Here is a 20,895-nt window from a genome sequence, read left to right as displayed (position 1 = left end):
GCCAACCAGTCAGAAGCAGAAAACTTTGTTCCGCACTTTGGGTAAGCCACTCAGGCGCTGGCTGTAAGGCCAGGCGAGGCTGACGTCAGGAAAAGGGGCGTGGATAAGGCGGTCTCCTTTCGCGTCGCCTAAATTTGAGCCAATGGCAAGCAGGAAGCGTCCAGTGAGTGACGTAATGAAAGCCCAATGGAGGCTGGGGGCGGGCTTCAGACCCACTATGCTGGTTGCGGGGCTGAGGGGCCGGGCGGCTGTTTCCTGTCCTGGTGCATGGTGGTCGGACGAAGGAATTGTTGGAAAATTTTCTCGGAGGTTCGTATATAAATGTGTTTTTACCCAGTGTGCATTATTCTCCGCCCGGCCGCCGCCCTCAGCGTGGCGGCGCGGGCCCGGTAGGGCCCGGGCTCGGACTCTGGCTCCTCAGCCTCCGCCGCAGGCCTTGCAGATCCTACGGCCGGCCGCGGTAGAGACGCCTGGGCAGAAGCGGAGTTTATTAATAACCCGCGGCCGCCACTCGGGCGGCGGAGCTTTTCTCACTGAGGACGCACCCCCCCCCCCCCCGCCCTTGTCTCTGCGCACTGCGCCCCGCCTGTTCCCCTCAGGGGACTGCCGAGGGGAGGGAGTGAAGGAGGGGAGGGTGGAGCCCTTGGGAGCCCGGCGGCGCTTCTCGGCTTGACCTCCGCGCGGAGCGAGTCCCCTGGCGCCGCCGAGGCGAAGCTCCTCCGGCTGAGACGCTGGATCCCGGTCGGCACCAGGCCCTAGCTGGGGCGCCGGCGGCAGAACTGGCTGAGGGCCCGGTCGGCATCCCGCCTGTAGATCGCACCCAGAATTTCCTCCCACTCTGATCGTGCACAGATTTCTTGTTTCCCTCACTAAAAAAAAAAAAAAAAAAAAAAAATTTTTATGGTCATTGAGGCCTAACAGCGAATATTAGAAATTGTCATTTTTATCGTTCTCCTTTTTTCTCGGTTTTGGCCAAAGAGTATACGAATGCTTTGGTTGCTTTGTAACATTTTATTGTGGAACGTAAATCAATTTTTCTTCTCTCCCCTTTTGCTTTTTTTAACATTTAAGTTTACGCATTAAGGAAGTTAAGTAAAGAGTAGATAAGAATACAATTGCTAAACTGATTATTTGTTTAAGATCAGTTTAAGCCTTTGGAAGTGTCTAATCAGCTGGTATAACCTAGTGGGGATGTGAAAAATTGTAGGTTCGAAGTTGTGGTCGGCTTTGTCGCGAACCTTACTAGAAGATACTTGTGTTTTGCTGTAGTTGACAAAAATCTGTACAGTATTTAATATATTCTCTTGCTAAGTGCTTAGTTTCAGTTCATTGTTAAGTGTTTAGTAAGAGAATAGGTAGTGAGATCATACAAAAGCTCAGGTAAGACAGGTAACTAATTTATCCAGGTGTATTTTGATTACTTTGGAAATTATTTAGTGTACAAATACTTGAGTGCCTATTTTTTCCATAGCTGTCTTTTATTTTTTAAAAATAATGGCTTTATTGATATAATTTATATACCTTTACAATTCACCCATTTAAAGTATTATAATAATTAGGTAGGTTTAATGTATTCACAGAGTTGTGCCACCATCACCAAAATTTTAAAACATGTTCATCACCCCCCAAGAAACTCTGTACCCACTTAAGTTACTCCCCATTTCCCCATAACACTCCTTCTTCCCCAACCACTAATCTACAGATTTGTCTATTACCAACATTTCATAAAAATGGAATCACACAGTATGTGGACTTCTGTGACTGGCTTCTTTCATTTAGCATGATATTTGCAAGGTTCATGCATGTTATAGCATATATGAGTAGTTCATTTCTTTTTATTGCCAAATATTTCGCTGTATGGACGTAACACCTTTTATTTATCCATTCATCTGTTGATGGACATTTAGGTTGCTTCCACTTTTTTGTCTATGATGCATAATGCTGCCATGAACAGTTACGGAACAAGTTTTTATGTGGACATTTGTTTTTATTTCTCTTGTGTGTATATATATACCTAGGAGTAGAATTTCTTGGTCATTTGGTCATACGGTAACTCTGTGTTCAATCTTTTGAGGAACTGGCAAACTTTTCCAAAGTGGGTGTACCATTTTACATTCCTACCAGCAGTGTATGAGAGCTCCCATTCTCCATATCCTTGCCAGCACTTGTTGTTATCAGTCTTTTTGATGGTAGCCATCCTAGTGGGTGTGAAGTGGTATCTCTTGTGATTTTTTTTTTTTTTTTTTTGCGGTACGCGGGCCTCTCACTGCTGTGGCCTCTCCCATTGCTGCTGAGCACAGGCTCCGGACGCGCAGGCTCAGTGGCCATGGCTCACAGGCCTAGCCGCTCCGCGGCATGTGGGATCCTCCCAGACCGGGGCACGAACCTGCGTCCCGTGCATCAGCAGGCGGACTCTCAACCACTGCACCACCAGGGAAGCCCTCTCTTGTGATTTTGATTTGCATTTTCCAATGGCTAATTGTGCTGAGCATTTTTTCATGTGCTTATTGGCCATTTGTATATTTTCTTTTTGGAAATGTCTATTTGGGTCTTTCCCCCATTTTAAAATTGGATTGTTTATCTGTTATTGAGTTCTAAGAGTTTCGTATATAAAGGTCCTTTATCAGATATATGATTTGCAAAATGTCCATTGCCCTTTGCTGCAGGTTGAGATATTGCTGTGAAGTAAGGATTCATCATATTCTTCATGGAAAGATGACCTAGCTGTTTTGGGGAATTGTGCCTCTACTATTACTTTAGCTGTTATTAAATATTTATAATGTAGGTACAGTTTATGATCATGGGAGGAGAACTTTCTGAGTCCTGATGTTCTCATCATTACTTAATTTTGAAGTTTTTATCTAGTTTTTGTTTTTGGTTTTTAATCTGAGGTTTTACCCAGTTCTGAGTCTTTTTGCTCCTGGCTTTATTTCAGGACATAGTGATTTTTTTTTTTTTTTTTTTTGCGGTATGCGGGCCTCTCACTGTTGTGGCCTCTCCCGTTGCGGAGCACAGGCTCCAGACGCGCAGGCTCAGCGGCCATGGCTCACGGGCCTAGCCGCTCTGCGGCATGTGGTATCTTCCCGGACCGGGGCACGAACCCGTGTCCCTTGCACTGGCAGGCGGACTCTCAACCACTGCGCCACCAGGGAAGCCCAGGACGTAGTGATTTTTTAAAGAGTTGGGTTGCTTGAGTCGTTGCTCTTTGCTTAATTTGCATTTTAAGGGATGGCTTTTGTGAGACAGTGTTTTTTGGTTTTTAATTTATTTATTTTTGGCTGCATTGGGTCTTTGTTGCTTCGCGCGGGCTTTCTCTAGTTGCAGCAAGTGGGGGCTACTCTTCATTGTGGTGCGTAGGCTTCTCAGTTTGGTGGCTTCTCTTGTTGCAGAGCATAGGCTCTAGGCGCGTGGGCTTCAGTAGTTGTGGTTCTTGGGCTCTAGAGTGAAGGCTCAGTAGTTGCAGCACACGGCCTTAGTTGCTCCGCAGCATGTGGGATCTTCCCAGACCAGGGCTTGAACCCGTGTCCCCTGCATTGGCAGGCGGACTCCCAACCCTGCGCCACCAGGGAAGTCCCTGAGACAGTGTTTTAAACTTTACCGTACTGTCAAAATCAAAGTGATTTTGTTTCAAAGATGGATTTAGACTGGACAGTGACAAAGGCTGTTCCCTGTGTCTGGACTGCCTTCTCTACTCTTCCTACCCCTAGGAAATGTTTACTTATCTTTCTTATGCCCATATTCACATGTAATCATCTTTGCATACCTGAGGCAGAGTTAGGTGCTCCTTACTTTATTAATGCTTCTGTTTATAGTAACTTTTTTTTTAAGTAACTAGTTTTAAAACCATGAAAATAATACATGGTAAATTTCTTTTTAACTTATGGAATGTATACGGTAGAAATTAAAAGGCCCGTCCCCAGTCCACCCTCATCTCCTAGTCCCATTTCTGGGAGGTAATGCTGTAAAAAATTATGTGTGTGGATAGCAAGAGTTAAAGAAGAAAACCAGGAAACGAAAAGATTTGATTTATTAAGCTAGTGGGAATTAATCTTATTAACAAATTTTTCTTACAATATTGTATGCAATGAAAATTCTACTGTTGTACAAGACAAAATAAGATAGTTGGCAGTGTTATTGGAATGGAAGGATGAGAGACTGGAGTAAAGAAAGCAGTAAAGAAGTTATTGCAGTAGTTATTAATATGTGAGGAGTTGGAAAAGAAAGATTTTGAAGGATAAAAATCATGGAGTTGAAGGGAATGCCCTGGTGGTCCAGTGGGTAAGACTCCACACTCTCATTGCTGAGGGTCTGGGTTCAGTCCCTGGTCCGGGAACTAAGATCCCACAAGCTGGGCAGTGTGGCCAAAAAAAATTAAAAAGATGAAATGTTCTCTGTCATACCAAGTTCCCATATATATGGTTCCATTTAAAAAAAAAATCATGGAGTTGACAATTGCCCTGTTGTGAATTTAAGAATGAGGGTGGGCTTCTCTGGTGGCGCAGTGGTTGAGCGTCCGCCTGCTGATGCAGGGGACACGGGTTCGTGCCCTGGTCCGGGAAGATCCTACATGCCACGGAGAGGGTAGGCCTGTGAGCAATGGCCGCAGGCCTGCGTGTCTGGAGCCTGTGCTCCGCAACGGGAGAGGCCACAATAGTGAGAGGCCCGCGTACTGCAAAAAAAAGAATGAGGGTTTAGTCAAGGATGACTTTTGATCATTTTAATCTGTTGTCTGGGTATGGTGGAAATAGCCAAGTCCATATGGCAAATTGATTAGAGTGGAAAGATGAATTGGCAAACCTTAATGGTGTATATGGAATGTGTTGTGTTTAATTCAGACAGAAAACAAGATGTATTTTGATATAAAATGAATGACAGGGACTTCCCTGGTGGCACAGTGGTTAGGAATCCGCCTGCCAATGCAGGGGACATGGGTTCGAGCCCTGGTCTGGGAAAATCCCACATGCCGCGGAGCAACTAGGCCCATGTGCCAAAACTGCTGAGCTTATGCTCTAGAGCCTGTGAGCCACAACTGCTGAGCCCATGTGTCACAACTACTGAGGCTTGCACACCTAGAGCCCATGCTCCGCAACAAGAGAAGCCACCGCAATGAGAAGTACGCGCACTGCGGTGAAGAGTAGCCCCCGCTCGCCCCAACTAGAGAAAGCCTGCGTGCAGCAAAGAAGACCCAACAAAGCTAAAAATAAATAAATAAATAAAAATTAAAAAAAAAAAAAGAATGACAACGTGGTACATTCCTAGGAGACCTCCCCACCTACCTATTGGTTAGTGTCTTCCCTTTCCTCTGGCATTTGTCCTTTCAAACAGAAGTGCTGAGAGGAAAAAGAATCACTGGCAGACTTTTGGATGGGGCAGTTTGATTTGAGACCTAGGAATGTATGTAAATGTTTTTAGTTGATGGATTATAGATCTGTGTTTTTAAATGAGGAGTGCATGTTAGATTCAACTGGGGAGCTTTTTGTCAGTGGACATGCTTATTGTTGAGAAGATAATATTTAAGGAAAATATACTAGGAGATAAATGTCTGTTATTAAAAGTCAGTTATTCAGGGAATTCCCTGGTGGTGAAGTGGCTAGGACTCTGAGCTTCTACTGTAGGGGGCACGGGTTCGATCCCTGGTCAGGGAGCTAAGATCCCACATGTGGCAGCATGGCCAAAAATAAATAAATAAAATTTTTTTAAAAAGTCAATTACTTAAAATCACCTTTATTTTATCTTATTTTAAACATAAATTTATTTGTTTATTTTTGGCTGTGTTGGGTCTTTGTTGTTGCGTGCCGGCTTTCTCTAGTTGTGGTGAGCCGGGGCTACTCTTCGTTGTAGTACGTGGGTTTCTCATTGTGGTAGCTTCTCTTGTTTCAGAGCATGGGCTCTAGGCATGCACCCTTCAGTAGTTGTGGCATGAGGGCTCAGTAGTTGTGACACGTGGGCTTAGTTGTGGCATGTGGGCTTAGTTGCTCCGCGGCATGTGGGATCTTCCCGGACCAGAGCTCGAACCCGTGTCCCCTGCATTGGCAGGCAGATTCTTAACCACTGTGCCACCAGGGAAGTCCCTAAAATCACCTTTAGAAATTATTTTTTGTCTTCCTTTTTAGGGGAAAAAGACTTTCAGAAGGAAAAGGAGATTTTTTTTTTTTTACCTTTTTCCAATTGAAGTATAGTTGATTTACATTATTATTCTTTTAAGGTGTACAACATAGTGATTCATTATTTTTATGGATTGAAATTTTTTTTTTAGTTTTTATTCTTTTATGGAGAAACCTTGAAAACATTATGTATAAGTGAAAGAAGGCAGTCACAAAAGACCACATACTATGATTCCATTTACATGAAGTGTCCAGAATAAGCAAATCTATAGAAATAGAAAGTAGATTAGTGGTTGCCTAGGGCTTTGGAAAGGGGAAGGTAGGGTTTTCTTTTGAAGGGTGATAAAAAATATTGTGAATTCAGGTTGTGGTGATGTTTGTACAACTCTGAATATACTAAAGTCATTGAATTGTACACCTTAAATGGGTACATTTTATGATATGTGAATTACATCTCAGTAAAGGTATTTTCAAAAAGGAAAAGCATGAACAAGAGGAAAGTTCCTCTTGAATAACACATCTCTGAAACTTTCTTTTTTGTCTTCTTTCTCCTCTGGCAATACCCTTTTACAGTAGTAGGAGAAAATAGTGAATAAGACAAGAGATAGAGCTGTACAGTCTCTTCTCATTTAGCTTTAAACTACTGATAAGCATTAATAGCAAACATATATATAATACCATGTGCTGTTACAAGTGCTTTGTATTTAACACAGATACCTCACAATACCCTCTGTGAAGTACCCTCCTTTTACAGATAGGGAAACTGTGGCACAGCATGGTTAAGTAACTTGCCCAAGGTCACATAGATAATATGTGGTAAAATGAGATTTTGAAGCAGGCTGTTTTGCTCCAGAGTCCTTATTCTTAAGTATAGTGTTATACTACCGCTCATAAACATTCCTTCCTAAGTATAACCCATACTTTCCAATCTATCTATAGGGGAATCCTCCTTAGATATGTTTTAGTAGCTGGTTACTGTAAATATACTGCTTCCAGTCTGGAGAAAAACAGGTAATTAAAGTATACTGTGCTAAGTGTTATTATAAGAGTATGGACAGAGTATCTTGGGAAATACATCTAAAGCATTCTGACCCAATTTGGGGAGTTCAGATAAAACTTTCTGGTGGAATCTGAAGAATTTAGCCAAGTAAAGAGAGGAGGAAGAGTATTCTAGAGGGTATGAATAGCAGTGTTCAGAGCCGAGATGCAGGAGACACCTTGGGCTGTTCTGGGAGTGGCAAATAATCCAGCAGCTCATGTATAAGTTGTTGAGCCAGATGATTAGAAGGTTGACTTTGCCACTTATGTTGTGAAGTTAAGGACATCATTTAACCTTTGTGGGCTTCACTTTCTTGGTCTGCAAAATTGTGATAAAATGGTACTTAATTCATAGGATTGCTAGAAGGATTAAATGAATTAGTAGTAATGCCTGGCATATAGTATTTTGGAAGAGTTAGTTATCATTATAGTCATTTTTATTTATTAGTATTATTAACATTTTAATTAATATTATTATTAAATGATACCAGTATCATTAACTACTAGAATTTTAAACAGTATTGCTGGAGTGTAGAATGTGAGGTTGTGCTAGAACAAGACTGGAAGATAGAGTGACCAACTTGTCTTGATTTGCCCAAGACTATCCCAGTTTTAAAAGAAAGTGTCCCCCACCACCAAAAAAAAAAAAAAAAAAAGAACTGAGAGTCCCATGAGCCAGGAAGCTTCTCAGTCTTGGGCAACGCAAGATGATTGTTCGTCTTATTGGAGAAGTTAGTAGAATCCAGATCATGATATTTGGACTATATGGGGAAATGGGAAAGTTTTGAAGGTTTTGAGACAGAGAAATGCTCTGATTGGATTTGAAAGCACTTGGACTGATTAGATTGGAGGAGGGTAGGAGTGGATTTTAGGAGGCCGATGTAGTAACCCAAGCGGTGATGGTACCCTGAATTAAGACAACCTAATAAGAGAAGCAAATGAATTTGACAGATATTTAGGAGGTAGAGTGATAGTTCTTAGTGATCGGTTGGAGAATAAGGGGGATTTGACTACTGGGTAGGTGACTGCGTTTATCACGGAGGGAGAAAATACTAAAGTAGAATTTTGTGGCAAATTGTTTTGAGATGGAGGTGACTGTGGACCATGAAGGTCACCAAGGCCAGTAAGCAGCTAGATATATAGATCAGGAGCCCTTAAGAGAAAGGACTAGAGAGATTTTAAAGAGCTTATAAATTCCAGAGATCTTTGAAGCCAATGGAATGGATATGATATTCCAAGAGGAAAAGTGCATAAAATGAAAAAACAAACTAGGATGGAAACTTGTGGGTTCTCAGTATTTAGGAACCCATAGGAGAAACGGAAAAGGATTAGCTAGGAAGTTGGAAAAAACCAGGAGCGTGTGGAAGTCACAGAAGCCAAGGTAAGAGAATGTTCTAAGAAGGAGATAAAGGTCAATGATATCAAACCCAATATAAGACAGAAAAGTATCCATCACATTTTTTTTTTTCTTTAGCTGCGTTGGGTCTTCGTTGCTGTGCGAGGTCTTTCTGTAGTTGTGGCGAGCGGGGGCTACTCTTCATTGCGGTGAGCGGGCTTCTCATTGCAGTGGCTTCTCTTGTTGCGGAGCACCGGCTCTTGGTGCGCGGGCTTCACTAGTTGCAGCAGGTGGGCTCAGTAGTTGCAGCACGCGGGCCCTAGAGTGTGTGTGCTTCAATATTTGTAGTGCGAAGGCTCTAGGATGAACAGGTTTCAGTAGTTGTGGCGCTCTGCGGCATGTGGGATCTTCCCAGACCAGGGCTCGATCCCATGTCCCCTGCATTGGCAGGCGGATTCTCAACCACTGCACCACCAGGGAAGCCCCATCACAGCTTTTTAATCTGTTTTATGATGGACATTTGAGTTCATTCCAATTTGGAACTATTATGGATAAAGTTGCTATGGCCATTCTTGTGTAAGTCTTTTTGTGGATGAATATTTTCATCTCTCATTCATAGGAATGGCCATCGAACTTCATGTTAAAGTGGAGATTAGTGACCAGCCAAAGCAGTTTCAATACTTAGGGACAGAAACCAGATGGATAGCAGTGGGAAATCAGGAAATAGTCTTAGTAACAACTGTTAGAGAAATCTAGCTGTGATAAGGAGGAAAGAGAGACTAGTAGCTGAGTCAGAGGCAAGATTTTGTTTTATCGATTTTGTTTTTGTTTTTTAAAATATTTATTATTTTTATTTGGCTGCACCGGGTCTTAGTTGCCATGTGAGGGATCTTCATTGCGGCATGCAGGATCTTTTAGTTGCAGCACGCGGGCTCTTAGTTGCAACATGAGGGATCTAGTTCCCTGACCCCTTGCATCGGGAGCATGGAGTCTTAACCACTGGACCACCAGGGAAGTCCCTGTTTTTGTGTTTTTTTAAGTTATTGATGGGAAGGAACTGGCAGAGAGAGGGAAATTTTTTACAGGAGAGATCCCTGAGATCCCTAAGGAGGAAAGACAGATGAAATGCAGAGTACAGGTTGGAAGGATTAGTCTTACCTTGTAGGAAGGTAATATTGTAGGAGAGAAGGAAGAAATTTGTGGAAATGCAGTGAAGTGAGGTTTGTTGGCAGAGAATTCCTCTGCTGTCTTCTATATTTTCCGTGAAGTTGGGAGCTGATTAATTTGCTGAAAATGAAGTGGTGAAGGAGACAGGGTGGGAGGATAGCAGGAGAGGGAGTGGGGGTAGAAGGTTTGAGGTAAATGGAAAATATTTTAAATAGTCATCATGAAGAAATAAAGACATGTAAGTTTGCTGGACTGCTTTGGGGGTTCAGAAGAGGTTGGAAGAGCCCAAGAACTTTTATGGCCCTTCAGGACTATTCCATCAAATAAGTTATTAGATCTGAAAAATGCTTCGTAAATAAGACCTGTACAAACAGTTTTTTCTGACTAGAGGTATATGTTTTAACTATCCATGTTTAGTGTCCTATTCAATATACTTTTTTGGACAAAGGATCTATTTTGTTATAGTGTTGTGTTTCAGGAGTGCCCTCTCTCATTTTCATAATTGTCTCACAATGCTTTGCTTCCCTTACCTATGACAAGATGAGCAATTTGGGTAATAAAATATTAACATACACAGTGTTTATCTTGAGGGAAATAAAGTACAATCTAGCATCATAGTTTTTTTTTTTTTTGTGGCATCATAGTTTTGAAACGACTTTATGCTTTTTTTAACAGAACAATGTCAGAAGTTGAGTTTGAATATATCAGAACCTTTCTCTTTCTCCTGATGCTTCCTCAGACTCCCTAGTCTCAGTGAAAGCAAGCCAGGGCATGCTTAGCAAACTGAGCTATGCAGGTGTGCCCTTATCAAGCCCTGTTTTTTTTTTTTTTTTTTTTTTTTACGGTATGTGAGCCTCTCACCGTTGTGGCCTCTCCTGCGTGGAGCACAGGCTGCGGATGTGCAGGCTCAGCGTGGCTCACGGGCCCAGCCGCTCCGCGGCATGTGGGATCTTCCCGGACTGGGGCATGAACCCGTGTCCCCTGCATCGGCAGGCGGACTCTCAACCGCCGCGCCACCAGGGAAGCCCTCAAGCTCTGTTTTTAATGCTACACTGTTGAGGTTTGAGAGAGATTTGTTTTGGTACTTTTTCACATCAGTGGTTCAGTTAAGAACAAACCATCACCAAAATTGACATTCCTGATGACTAGACCTAGGTGTCCATTTCTCAATTCTTGTCTCTTCTCACCTCTTTTTCTCACAGGTATTTTAGTTTCAGGTCTCCTAGGCCTCATCTCAAGTACCTGCCAGTCAGTTTCAAATATTCTATTTCTGAATGGTCCTGGAACTTGGCAAAAAGTTTGAAAGCCTTCAATTTCCAACATTTCACCCATCTGATAGAATATTCTACTTCTTTAAAATAGGTAGTATAAACTCTATCCCTCAGTTTTACCCTTTAGCATTCTGTAGAGCCTATGAAAACTCTACATCATTCACCAGCACATTCTAACTACTCTGTACTTAACTGAATTACATTTCATCAGTGGAACATGCTTATTCCCTGGGTGTATTTAAATAAAATTGAAGGGATTTAAAGATAGTTTTCCACAAATGTTAATCAAAGCAGTGTTACTGGATCAGCATACTGCAAAGGTACAGGATAGCCTGCTATTTTTTTTTTTTTTTTTTTTGCGGTACGCGAGCCTCTCACTGATGTGGCCTCTCCCCGTTGCGGAGCACAGGCTCCGGACGTGCAGTCTCAGCGGCCATGGCTCACGGATCTTCCCGGACCTGGGCACGAATCCACGTCCCCTGCATCGGCAGGCGGACTCTCAACCACTGCGCCACCAGGGAAGCCCCTAGCCTGCTATTTTTATGTTGCTGTACTAAGGAACTTCCTCATTCCAGGTTAGGAGATGTCATAAAATGCAGCACAAATGACCATGCTTAAATGGAGAAGCACTTTGTATAGTAGTAAATTTATGAGGAAAATTTGGAATTGAGACCAGGTAATAGAATGGCATAGCTTCTCTGTTAAGTGTTGAGGTGAAACCAGCCTGAGGTTAGGATCTGAGCTTGACAATTTCTGAAGGCCTGGCTTCTGTGGCTTCATGCAAAAAGACCTCTAAGATTTGTTAATCTAGATTTCTTTTTGTATCATTTCTTACCACAATAAAGGTTACTTGTAGTTAGAGTTCTTTATACCTGGACCGTTAGATTTATATTTTCATAATAATTTGTGGTAATAATTGTATCTAACAAATTAGACCAAACTTGAAATATCTAAGGGCTTCACATTTTAAAATATTCGTCTGATGTAGATTCATACCACTGAGGAAACACTGATTCTTTTTTTTAAGGGATGAAGTCAGCTAGTATTTAGTTACTAATTTTAACCATCAATTTTCAGACATTTTTTTCTTCCTGCCAATAATTTTGGATATTTTTCACTTTTAAAATTATGAAATCTATCAAATATAAGGAGGAGTACCTGTATAAGTAATTGAATAAAAGCTTATGTATCCACTTGGTTTTTAACAGATCCTAACATTTTTCCATATGTGTTCAGACCTTTTTCTAAGAATTATGGTTAAAAACCCACAACATAGGGGCTTCCCTGGTGGCGCAGTGGTTGAGAGTCTGCCTGCCGATGCAGGGGACACGGGTTTGCGCCCTGGTCCAGGAAGATCCCACATGCCGCGGAGCGGCTGGGCCCGTGAGCCATGGCTGCTGAGGCCACAACAGTGAGAGGCCCGCGTACCACAAAAAACAAAACAAAACAAACAAACAAACAAAAAAACCCACAACATAAAATTTACAGTCGTAACCATTTTTAAGTGTAGGGTACAGTAGTGTTAACTATGTGGACATTGTTGTGTGATAGATCTCTAGAACTTTTTCATTTTGCAAAACTGAAACTATACTCATCAAACAACTCCCCTAGTACTTGTAACTACCATTCTACTTTCTAATTCTAAGAGTTTGACTACTTTAGATAGCTCATATAAGTGGAATCATGCAGTATTTGTCTTTTTTTGACTGGCTTATTTCACTTAGAATAATGTCCTCAGAGTTCATCCATGTTGTAACATATGACAGTATTTCCTTCTTTTTTAAGACTAATATTCCATTGTGTATATATAAATTTCATTTTCTTTATCCATTCATCCGTTGATGGACATTTAGGTTGCTTCCACCTCTTGGCTATTGTGAATAATGCTGCAGTGAAGAAGTGTGCAAATCTCTCTTTGAGATTCTGTTTTTAATCCTTTTGGATATGTACCCAGAAGTGGAATTGCTAGATCATATGGTAATTCTATTTGTAATTTTTTGAGGAATCTCCATACTGTTTTTGTTTTATTTTTATTTATTTATTTGGCCGTGCCACGCAGCTTGCAGAATCTTAGTTCCCGAACCAGGGATCAAACCTGGGCCCCCTGCAGTAGAAGTGCAGAGTCTTAACCACTTAGCCAGGGAAGTCCCAATAGTGGGCATTCTAACAGGTGTGAGGTGATATCTCATTATGGTTTTGATTTGCATTTCCTTGACAGTTAGTTATATTGAGCATATTTTCATATGTTTGTTTGGCATTTGTTTATCTTCCTTGGAGAAATTTCTATTCAAGTCCTTTGTCCAATTTTTAATTGGGTTATTAGTTTTTTGATGTTGTGTTGTAGAATTTCTTTATATATTCTGGATATAACATTTGCTAAATTTCGTAAGTGTGTTTTTTTCTCTTATGCTAATATCCATCATCATCTTCCAGAAAGGCAGGAACTTTATTTATTACACAGATGTCTTCATTTGAGATTCCTGTTGTGCCCCCATGACAGCCTCCTCTGTGTCTGATTTTGGCCCATGATTCATTATTAAAGCACAGGAAGCTGACTACCTTTTGCAAGGTGGCCCTTTCTAAAGGTGTCATGTGTATCTTACATACTTATTTTCACACAACCTGAAAATGTTGGTGCCAGAAATAATCAAGACATGATGGTGGATATGGTATGAGCAACTATAGAGTGTTTGATCTCTAGCTTATTTATTTCATCTATTCATTATCATATTTTCCCTAGTTGATCATTTTCTAACAAAGGGCATTAATTGTATCACAGAGCCTTTTTGAGAATAAGATGGGCTGTGTACCTGCCATCACTTATTATCTCTGGTAATTGTAGTGCCCATATGATCTCTTCTGATTCCTTCACCACCCCATGTATTTGCCAGCAGTTTGTGTCCAGGAATCAGCTGTCTCTTCAAGATGTTTCAGTTAGTGTAGATTTTTTTCCCTTAGGATAGATACTATAGGTCCTGAAGCCTTCCTAAAGAAAGTTAACACTTGACCAGCTTTTAGACAAGAAATAACTTTTATTTATTGCAGATATATCAGTTACCTGTTGATGTAGTTATTTGGAGATTTATAGATAATTCAATGAAAAGGACAAATGCTTGAATTATGGTCAAACCATAGGCATTTCTTAACATCATGACCCAAATTAACTTGTAATCTGCCTTTTTCAAAATTCGTCTTCTAGACGAATGCTGTAAAAATTATAGAGTGCTTTCTACATTTTTATAGGTGTTTTCCCTTCCATTTCCTTGTCTTATTTCTGTTATATAGTGGCAGTACTTGTTCTGAAAATTAGCCTGTCCCAATCCTGTACTCATCAGGGGGCTTAACAGCAGAGTACCAGTTTTACTTTGAGGCTTCTCTGTTAGCCCTTAGATGAAGCAAGGAAGTATTGAAGTTTCAGTCTGCTTTATGAACAGTTATAGATTAGAAATATTTCAGGAATCCCTGAAAAGTCAGCCCGTGATTGACTTTTATCACAGCACTGATACCTTTCAGAGTCTAAACCATAGTCCCTGGCTTTAATCCAAAGAGGGTATAGTTTATAGTGTTTATAAAACAAAAATCTTCAAGTAGTCCTAACATAAATATAATTGCAAATTATTACTACTATCTGCATATTGCTCTTTTAAATATTGACACTGAAATCAGATCTTTAGACCTGGAAAGGTCCTCAAGAGATGCTCTGGTATCCAGTTCCCTGGCTCAAGGCAGCTAAATTATCCCAACTCATGTTTGAGACAACTCAAGGCCTACAGAGGTAATGGGACCCAGAGATAGGAAAAGGGAGGAAGGGGGTTGTGGTGATGATTGGTAAAAGAGCCATTCATCCATTTATTCTGCACCAATTGTGTGTCTGTTGTGTGCCAAGTACTTTTTAGTCACTTTAGTCAGCAATGAGCAAACATAAAAACACCTGTCCATTCTATTTGAGGGAGAAATAGATAAGAAAAAAACCAAATAAGTAAATACATGTAATATGTCAATTTATTAGTACTATGCCGAAATATAAAGGAGGGAAGAGGGCTGGAGTATATCATCATTGTGGGGTTGGAGGTACAGTTTGCAATGAGGTGAATAAGGAAGCTCTCGTTGAGGTGCCATTGAACAAAGACTGGAAGAAGATGAGGGAGTAATAATGAAGATACCAGGAAGAATGTTTTAAGCAGAAGGAACATCAAATGTAAAGGTCCTGAGGCAGCAGAACATCCAGTATGTTTGAGGGAAAGCAAGGGCACCAGTGTGGCTGAAATGGAACGAATGAGACAGAGAGTAGTAGAAATGGGGACAAGATCATTGGCCTCATAGGCTAGTGTAAGGACTTTTGGCTTTACTCTGATGAGAAATCATCAAAGGGTTTTGAGCAGAAGAGAGATGTGATCTAACTTTTTCATTCAAAAGGACAATCTGACTGTTGTGTTGAGAGGAGATGAGGGAAGTCACAGTAGCAGCAAGGAGACCAGTTAGGATGCTATTGCAGTAACATCTCAGGGTGAGAGATGGTAGTGGCTTGGATCAGGGAGGTAATGGCGAAGCTTGTGAGAAGTGGCCAGGTTCAGCATAGATTTCTGAAGATTGAGTCAACAGGATTAACTCAATCCATTCATGGATTCTAAGTGGGAATCTTCAACCATGTTAAACCCAAAGAACACTAATTATGGGAATTTTAGACATGGTACAGAACTGATGGGCAAGACTTGGGTGTGCTCAATAGTTTACTGATGAATTATTAAAAGCATGCTCTGGACTTTGGGCAAATACTTTTACCCTGCATATTAAGTGAAATTTCAGCTTATTTCAAACACTGTTCACTTCCGTAGCAATTTTTTATGGTTCATAAATATTGTTTGTAGATTTTATTTCATATACATCATTCTTTGTTCTCAATGCCTACGTTTTTTTCAAGGTAGAAAATGTTGTTAGCCCAGATAAATCGAGATTCTCAGGGAATGACAGAGTTTCCTGGAGGAGGAATGGAGGCTCAGCATGTTACCTTGTGCCTGACAGAGGCAGTAACTGTGGCAGGTGAGCAATCTTATTTGAAGGGATCATGTGGGTTTGGAAATATTTATCTTAAGGGAAAATGAAAACTTACAATACTGTTTACTTTGTTCCTCCTCCTTTAGCTAAAGGCAACACAAAGCTAAGCCTTTTTATGAGCATTTTTACCCTGGTATGGATGCTGGTATAGTAGGGTGTAGAAATATTTTTTGTAAATGCTATATGAAATCCCATTTGAGTCTAAGTTAAGCAATCTGCCTTTTGACTAATCTTTATTTTTTAAAAAATTAAACAGCACACACATATGATAGTTACCTAAAGAAAATAACTTTTTTTTTTATAATAGATGGTGACAATTTAGAAAATATGGAAGGTGTAAGCCTGCAAGCAGTAACACTTGCAGATGGTTCTACTGCTTATATACAACACAATTCTAAAGGTATGTGCCTCATATACAGCCCATTGGTTATTACCAGCAATTCATAACCTCAGAGTTGGAACACCTAGCAGTTATACCACTTTCCAATCCCTCTTACAGACACTGTACTACATATGGTAGTAATTTCAGTTTAACTTAAATTTTGTTTTGATAATTTGAGGACACGTTTTGAGATATTTGGAAGATACTCTGGGGTATCAGAATTAGTGAGGAAGAGGGGAGGGGGTAGTGTCCCTGACCTATTTTTAGTAAGACCTTTCTCACTTTTTCCCTTTAAATTATTATTTAATGTTTTTACAAAATATGCGTAAAAGTAGACATTTGGTTTTGCTTTTATAACATTGTTTCTAAATCAGTGTTTACTTTGCTCCAAGAAATAGCCTAGTTCTCAAATTCCTTGTTTTTTTGGAAAGCTACTGAGCATATGTATACATAGTCAAGGGACTTGTAGCCCCCAGGGATGAGAATGACAGCTGGCCTCATGTGTACTGATACATCTTTCTATCTTCCCAGTTTCAGCTTCGCTGGGGTCAGGGTCACGATTCCTAAGTGGCTCTGAAAGGTATATAGAGGTTTGACTCATGTAGCTTGCTCAGATGAGCCACTCTTCCTCTTGAACTTGTCTAATTGAAAATCGGAGGGGAGAAAGGATGGCTGAGGGAGGATTTTCTGCTTTCTGTAGGATCACTGGATGTGTTATTGAATTGCCTCAGAACATTGAGGGAAGAATCAAGATGAACATGATCTTAAGTAGTGTATGTTTTTATAGTTGATATCATTTTGAAATTGTATAAAGTTTAAAATTTTTGCTTGTGCTAATTTATTGGCTTAAATTGTTTGTTCTAGATGGGAAACTCATAGATGGTCAGGTCATTCAGTTGGAGGATGGTTCTGCTGCCTATGTTCAACATGTACCCATACCTAAAAGTAGTAAGTATTTGATATTTACTTACCCTTCTGATTCTCATACTTCAGTATTTGCTGCCTCCAACTGCCTCTTACTACTTAAACTTAGTCCTGATCTCTAGGTCTCCTTCTGAAAGGGGAGATAGGTAGATGTCAAAGAGAGGATCTAAAGACCATTTTAACTTAATTGAGATTTTCTCTCGAAGTTAATGGAAAAGAAATTACTAGACTTTACTCTGGAGATAAATGGGCAACAGTTCTAAGTGAATATTTCTATTATTTGAGATAAATCCTACACGCCTTCTCATTTTCTTTTTTTTCCTTCTTTCAATTCTCCTATCCCCTGGTAAATATTCCTAAAACAGGTATTCAAATATCTTTTTACCTTTAAACACTTATTCAGAGCAGCTTTACTGAAATTATTTAAATGTCGAAGGATCCATAAAGGAAGTGTAGGTTTGTATGATGTGTTTAATGGTTTATTGACTCTGTTGTTGTTGAGTTATCAGAATATGCTTGGAAGATATGGGATCTAAATGTAAACATTGTTCTTGAGCAGGGGACAGTTTGCGTTTAGAGGATGGGCAAGCAGTGCAGTTAGAAGATGGAACTACAGCATTTATTCACCATACCTCCAAAGGTAAATTAGCTTTGAACATTTGAATAAAATAAGGGGGAGGTAGGGTGTGGGAAAAATAAGACCTGCCTTTAGTTGCAGAAATGCTGTTGTCATGTAAAAGAAGGATTATGCTTGTTCTCTCAACTATAAGATGGTAGATTTTGGCACAGTCTAAGGGGAAACTTTCTAATAATTTGAGTTGTCCAGTAACAGGTTGAAATAGCAAATCCCTGGTCTCTGAAAGACTTCAACTAGAGGCTGCCTTTAAAATATGAAATTAAACACTTGAAAGTTAAATTGTTGATTTTTTTCTTCCTTTTAAATATAATGTCTTTAGCAAGGTCCTTTGCCCCTTGTGTTGGTCTTTAAAACTAAATAAAAATTTTAAAACTATCTGAAGCAAATATGGCAAAATGTTCATGTTTATTACCTTTGTGTAGGGAGGACCAGGGGTTTGAGGTGGAATGCATAGGAGCAATGAGCACAGCTCTGTAGCCAGACTATCTGGGTTCAAATCTGGGTCTGCTGTCTTTTAGCTGTGTGCCCCCGAGTAAATTATTTAACCTTTTTGTGCTTCAATTTCATCACCTGAAATGAGGATTATGATAAGTATCCACATCATAGGGTAGTTGTGAAGACAAAATGTACAAACATGTAGAGCACTTGGAACAATATTTGTCACATAGTAAATGCTCAATAAATATTAGCTATTGTTATTACTTTATAAAATACTTTATTATAGAATGACTGTAAATGTTTTAAAAGACTATATTTAGTTGTGAAACCAAAGGAAGAAATTTTTTAAAATATAGAATATTTGAATTTGTAAATAAATTTATTTAAAGTTGAGAAAAGTAAACTCTGAAAATTTTTTTTCCTTAGCAGTGGGAGTTGATCACAGGTTCACTGTAATTGGCTAGATTTATTATTTCACAATGCTGTATGTTTCTTAGTATGGTTATTTAGAAGGGGGAAAAAACCATGGAGTCATACTGACATGAGTTCAGATCCTGGTTTCTCTGCATACTGATTTCTTTTTTTTTTAGTACTCCTTTTTTATTTAAATAAATTTATTGATTGATTGATTGCTGCATTGGGTCTTCGTTGCTGCATGTGGGCTTTCTCTAGTTTTGGAGAGCGGGAGTACTCTTCATTGCAGTGCACGGGCTTCTCATTGCGGTGTCTTCTCTTGTTGCGGAGCACGGGCTCTAGGCGCGCAGGCTTCAGTAGTTGTGGCACACGGGCCTCAGTAGTTGTGGCTCACGGGCTCTAGAGCGCAGGCTTAGTAGTTGTAGCGCACAGGCTTAGTTGCTCTGTGGCATGTAGGATCTTCTCGGACCAGGGCTCAAACCCATGTCCCCTGCATTTGCAGGCGGATTCTTAACCACTGCGCCACCAGGGAAGCCCTGCATACTGATTTTTGACTGTTAATTGTTAGTTTTTTTTATTTCCTGGGTCCTAAGGAAAGTGACTTTACTTCCTCAAGCCTCAGTTTCCCATTCGTACAATAAGGTGTAAATATACCTGCCTCACAGAATCATTGTGAGGATTGAATGAAATAACATACGTAAAGCACATGGGCCCTGCTCATAGTAAATATTCGATAAAAGTTCATTCCCTTCTTCCTTTAAATATGTAACTGTTTATCAGACTACCTTTAATTTAATGCCGTTCTCTTCTACTCCCTCAGATAGTTATGACCAGAGTGCATTACAGGCAGTTCAGCTGGAAGACGGCACCACAGCTTACATCCACCATGCAGTGCAAGTCCCACAGTCTGACACCATCTTGGCAATTCAGGCTGATGGGACAGTGGCAGGTCTACACACTGGGGATGCCACAATCGATCCCGACACCATCAGTGCTTTGGAACAGTATGCAGCAAAGGTACAGCATTTTACAATGTGAAGAACATCCCAGATACAGCTTCTTTATCTTTCACTAAAAGAAAAGAAAGCAAAAAAAAAAAATAAGAAACTAGGAATTCAGAGTCAAAATCAGACAGCATAAAGGAGAAGATCAGCATTTATCTTAAAAGAAGTGAAGGGTAGAAAGAAACATTTGAAGACAAAAAAAGGAATGGAGTAAAAGCTTATAGAAGAGAAATGGGTGGCAGGTAATTCACACAAAGATATACTCAAGTATGAGTGCCATAAAAGAAGCAATGAGGTATAGATGGAACTGCTTATGAATTATAAAGTAGAAACTAGAGTTTGGAAAGGTGAAGGAAAATCTCAATTAAGTTTTTTTTTTTTTTTTTTTTTTTTTGCGGTACTCGGGCCTCTCACTGTTGTGGCCTCTCCTGCTGCGGAGCACGGGCTCCGGATGCGTAGGCTCAGCGGCCATGGCTCACGGGCCCAGCCGCTCCGCGGAATGTGGGATCTTCCCGGACCGGGGCATGAACCCGTGTCCCCTGCATCGGCAGGCAGACTCTCAACCACTGCGCCACCGGAGAAGCCCCTCAAATTGGCAGGTGGACTCTCAACCACTGCGCCACCGGAGAAGCCCCTCAATTAAGTTTTACATCAAAAGGGCTGTGTTTTTTTCCCTGCATTGAAATTATATCATTTATATAATTTAAAAGGTTTTTCCCCCATTTTTTATAATGGAAATTTTCAAACGCACACAGAAATAAATGATAATGTACCCATGTACTTATCTCCCAGCCTAAACAGTTATCAATATGTGAAAATTTTTTTAAGCTTTATTTTATTCCTGTAGGTGTCCATTGATGGAAGTGAAAGCGTAACAGGTTCAGGAATGATTGGAGAAAATGAGCAAGAGAAAAAAATGCAGGTATGTAAGGCTACTTTTTTATATTAGAATCTCTTTCTCTTAGCATTTCTGAGCCCTTCTAGGGATGAAAGCAAGAACTCAGTACCTCCCTAGGAATATCTTACCAATTCAGAAAAACAGTGTATGCATTAGGCAGCAGCTTTCTCAGATTACCTCCTCAGGTCTCAGAATTCATTATATGGATGAAAGTGGCACTAAAGAAA

At 40.3% G+C, this 20,895-nt stretch overlaps 1 protein-coding gene across 6 annotated transcripts in view; it reads left to right on the top strand.

Moving 5' to 3' along the window:
* The first annotated feature begins 218 nt into the window (after positions 1–218).
* ZNF143 (zinc finger protein 143) overlaps positions 219–20,895 on the top strand; it is a 54,592-nt gene continuing 33,915 nt past the window's right edge. Inside the window, exons 1-7 of one of the 6 annotated variants that reach the window (XM_079930306.1) lie at positions 219–309; positions 15,842–15,956; positions 16,279–16,371; positions 17,218–17,301; positions 17,834–17,917; positions 19,587–19,783; positions 20,618–20,692. In XM_079930306.1, the coding sequence (XP_079786432.1) occupies positions 268–309; positions 15,842–15,956; positions 16,279–16,371; positions 17,218–17,301; positions 17,834–17,917; positions 19,587–19,783; positions 20,618–20,692 (690 nt within the window). In that variant the 5' untranslated portion in view covers positions 219–267. Of the gene's footprint in view, positions 310–12,430; positions 14,692–15,105; positions 15,121–15,837; positions 15,957–16,278; positions 16,372–17,217; positions 17,302–17,833; positions 17,918–19,586; positions 19,784–20,617; positions 20,693–20,895 lie in introns of those variants that run through there. The other 5 variants (XM_079930308.1, XM_079930311.1, XM_079930307.1 and 2 more) reach the window with 5 other exon arrangements.

Source organism: Stenella coeruleoalba (assembly GCF_951394435.1).
Source record: "Stenella coeruleoalba genome assembly, chromosome: 8".
Lineage (NCBI taxonomy): Eukaryota > Metazoa > Chordata > Mammalia > Artiodactyla > Delphinidae > Stenella > Stenella coeruleoalba.
This window is presented reverse-complemented; position numbering and strand designations above follow the sequence as displayed.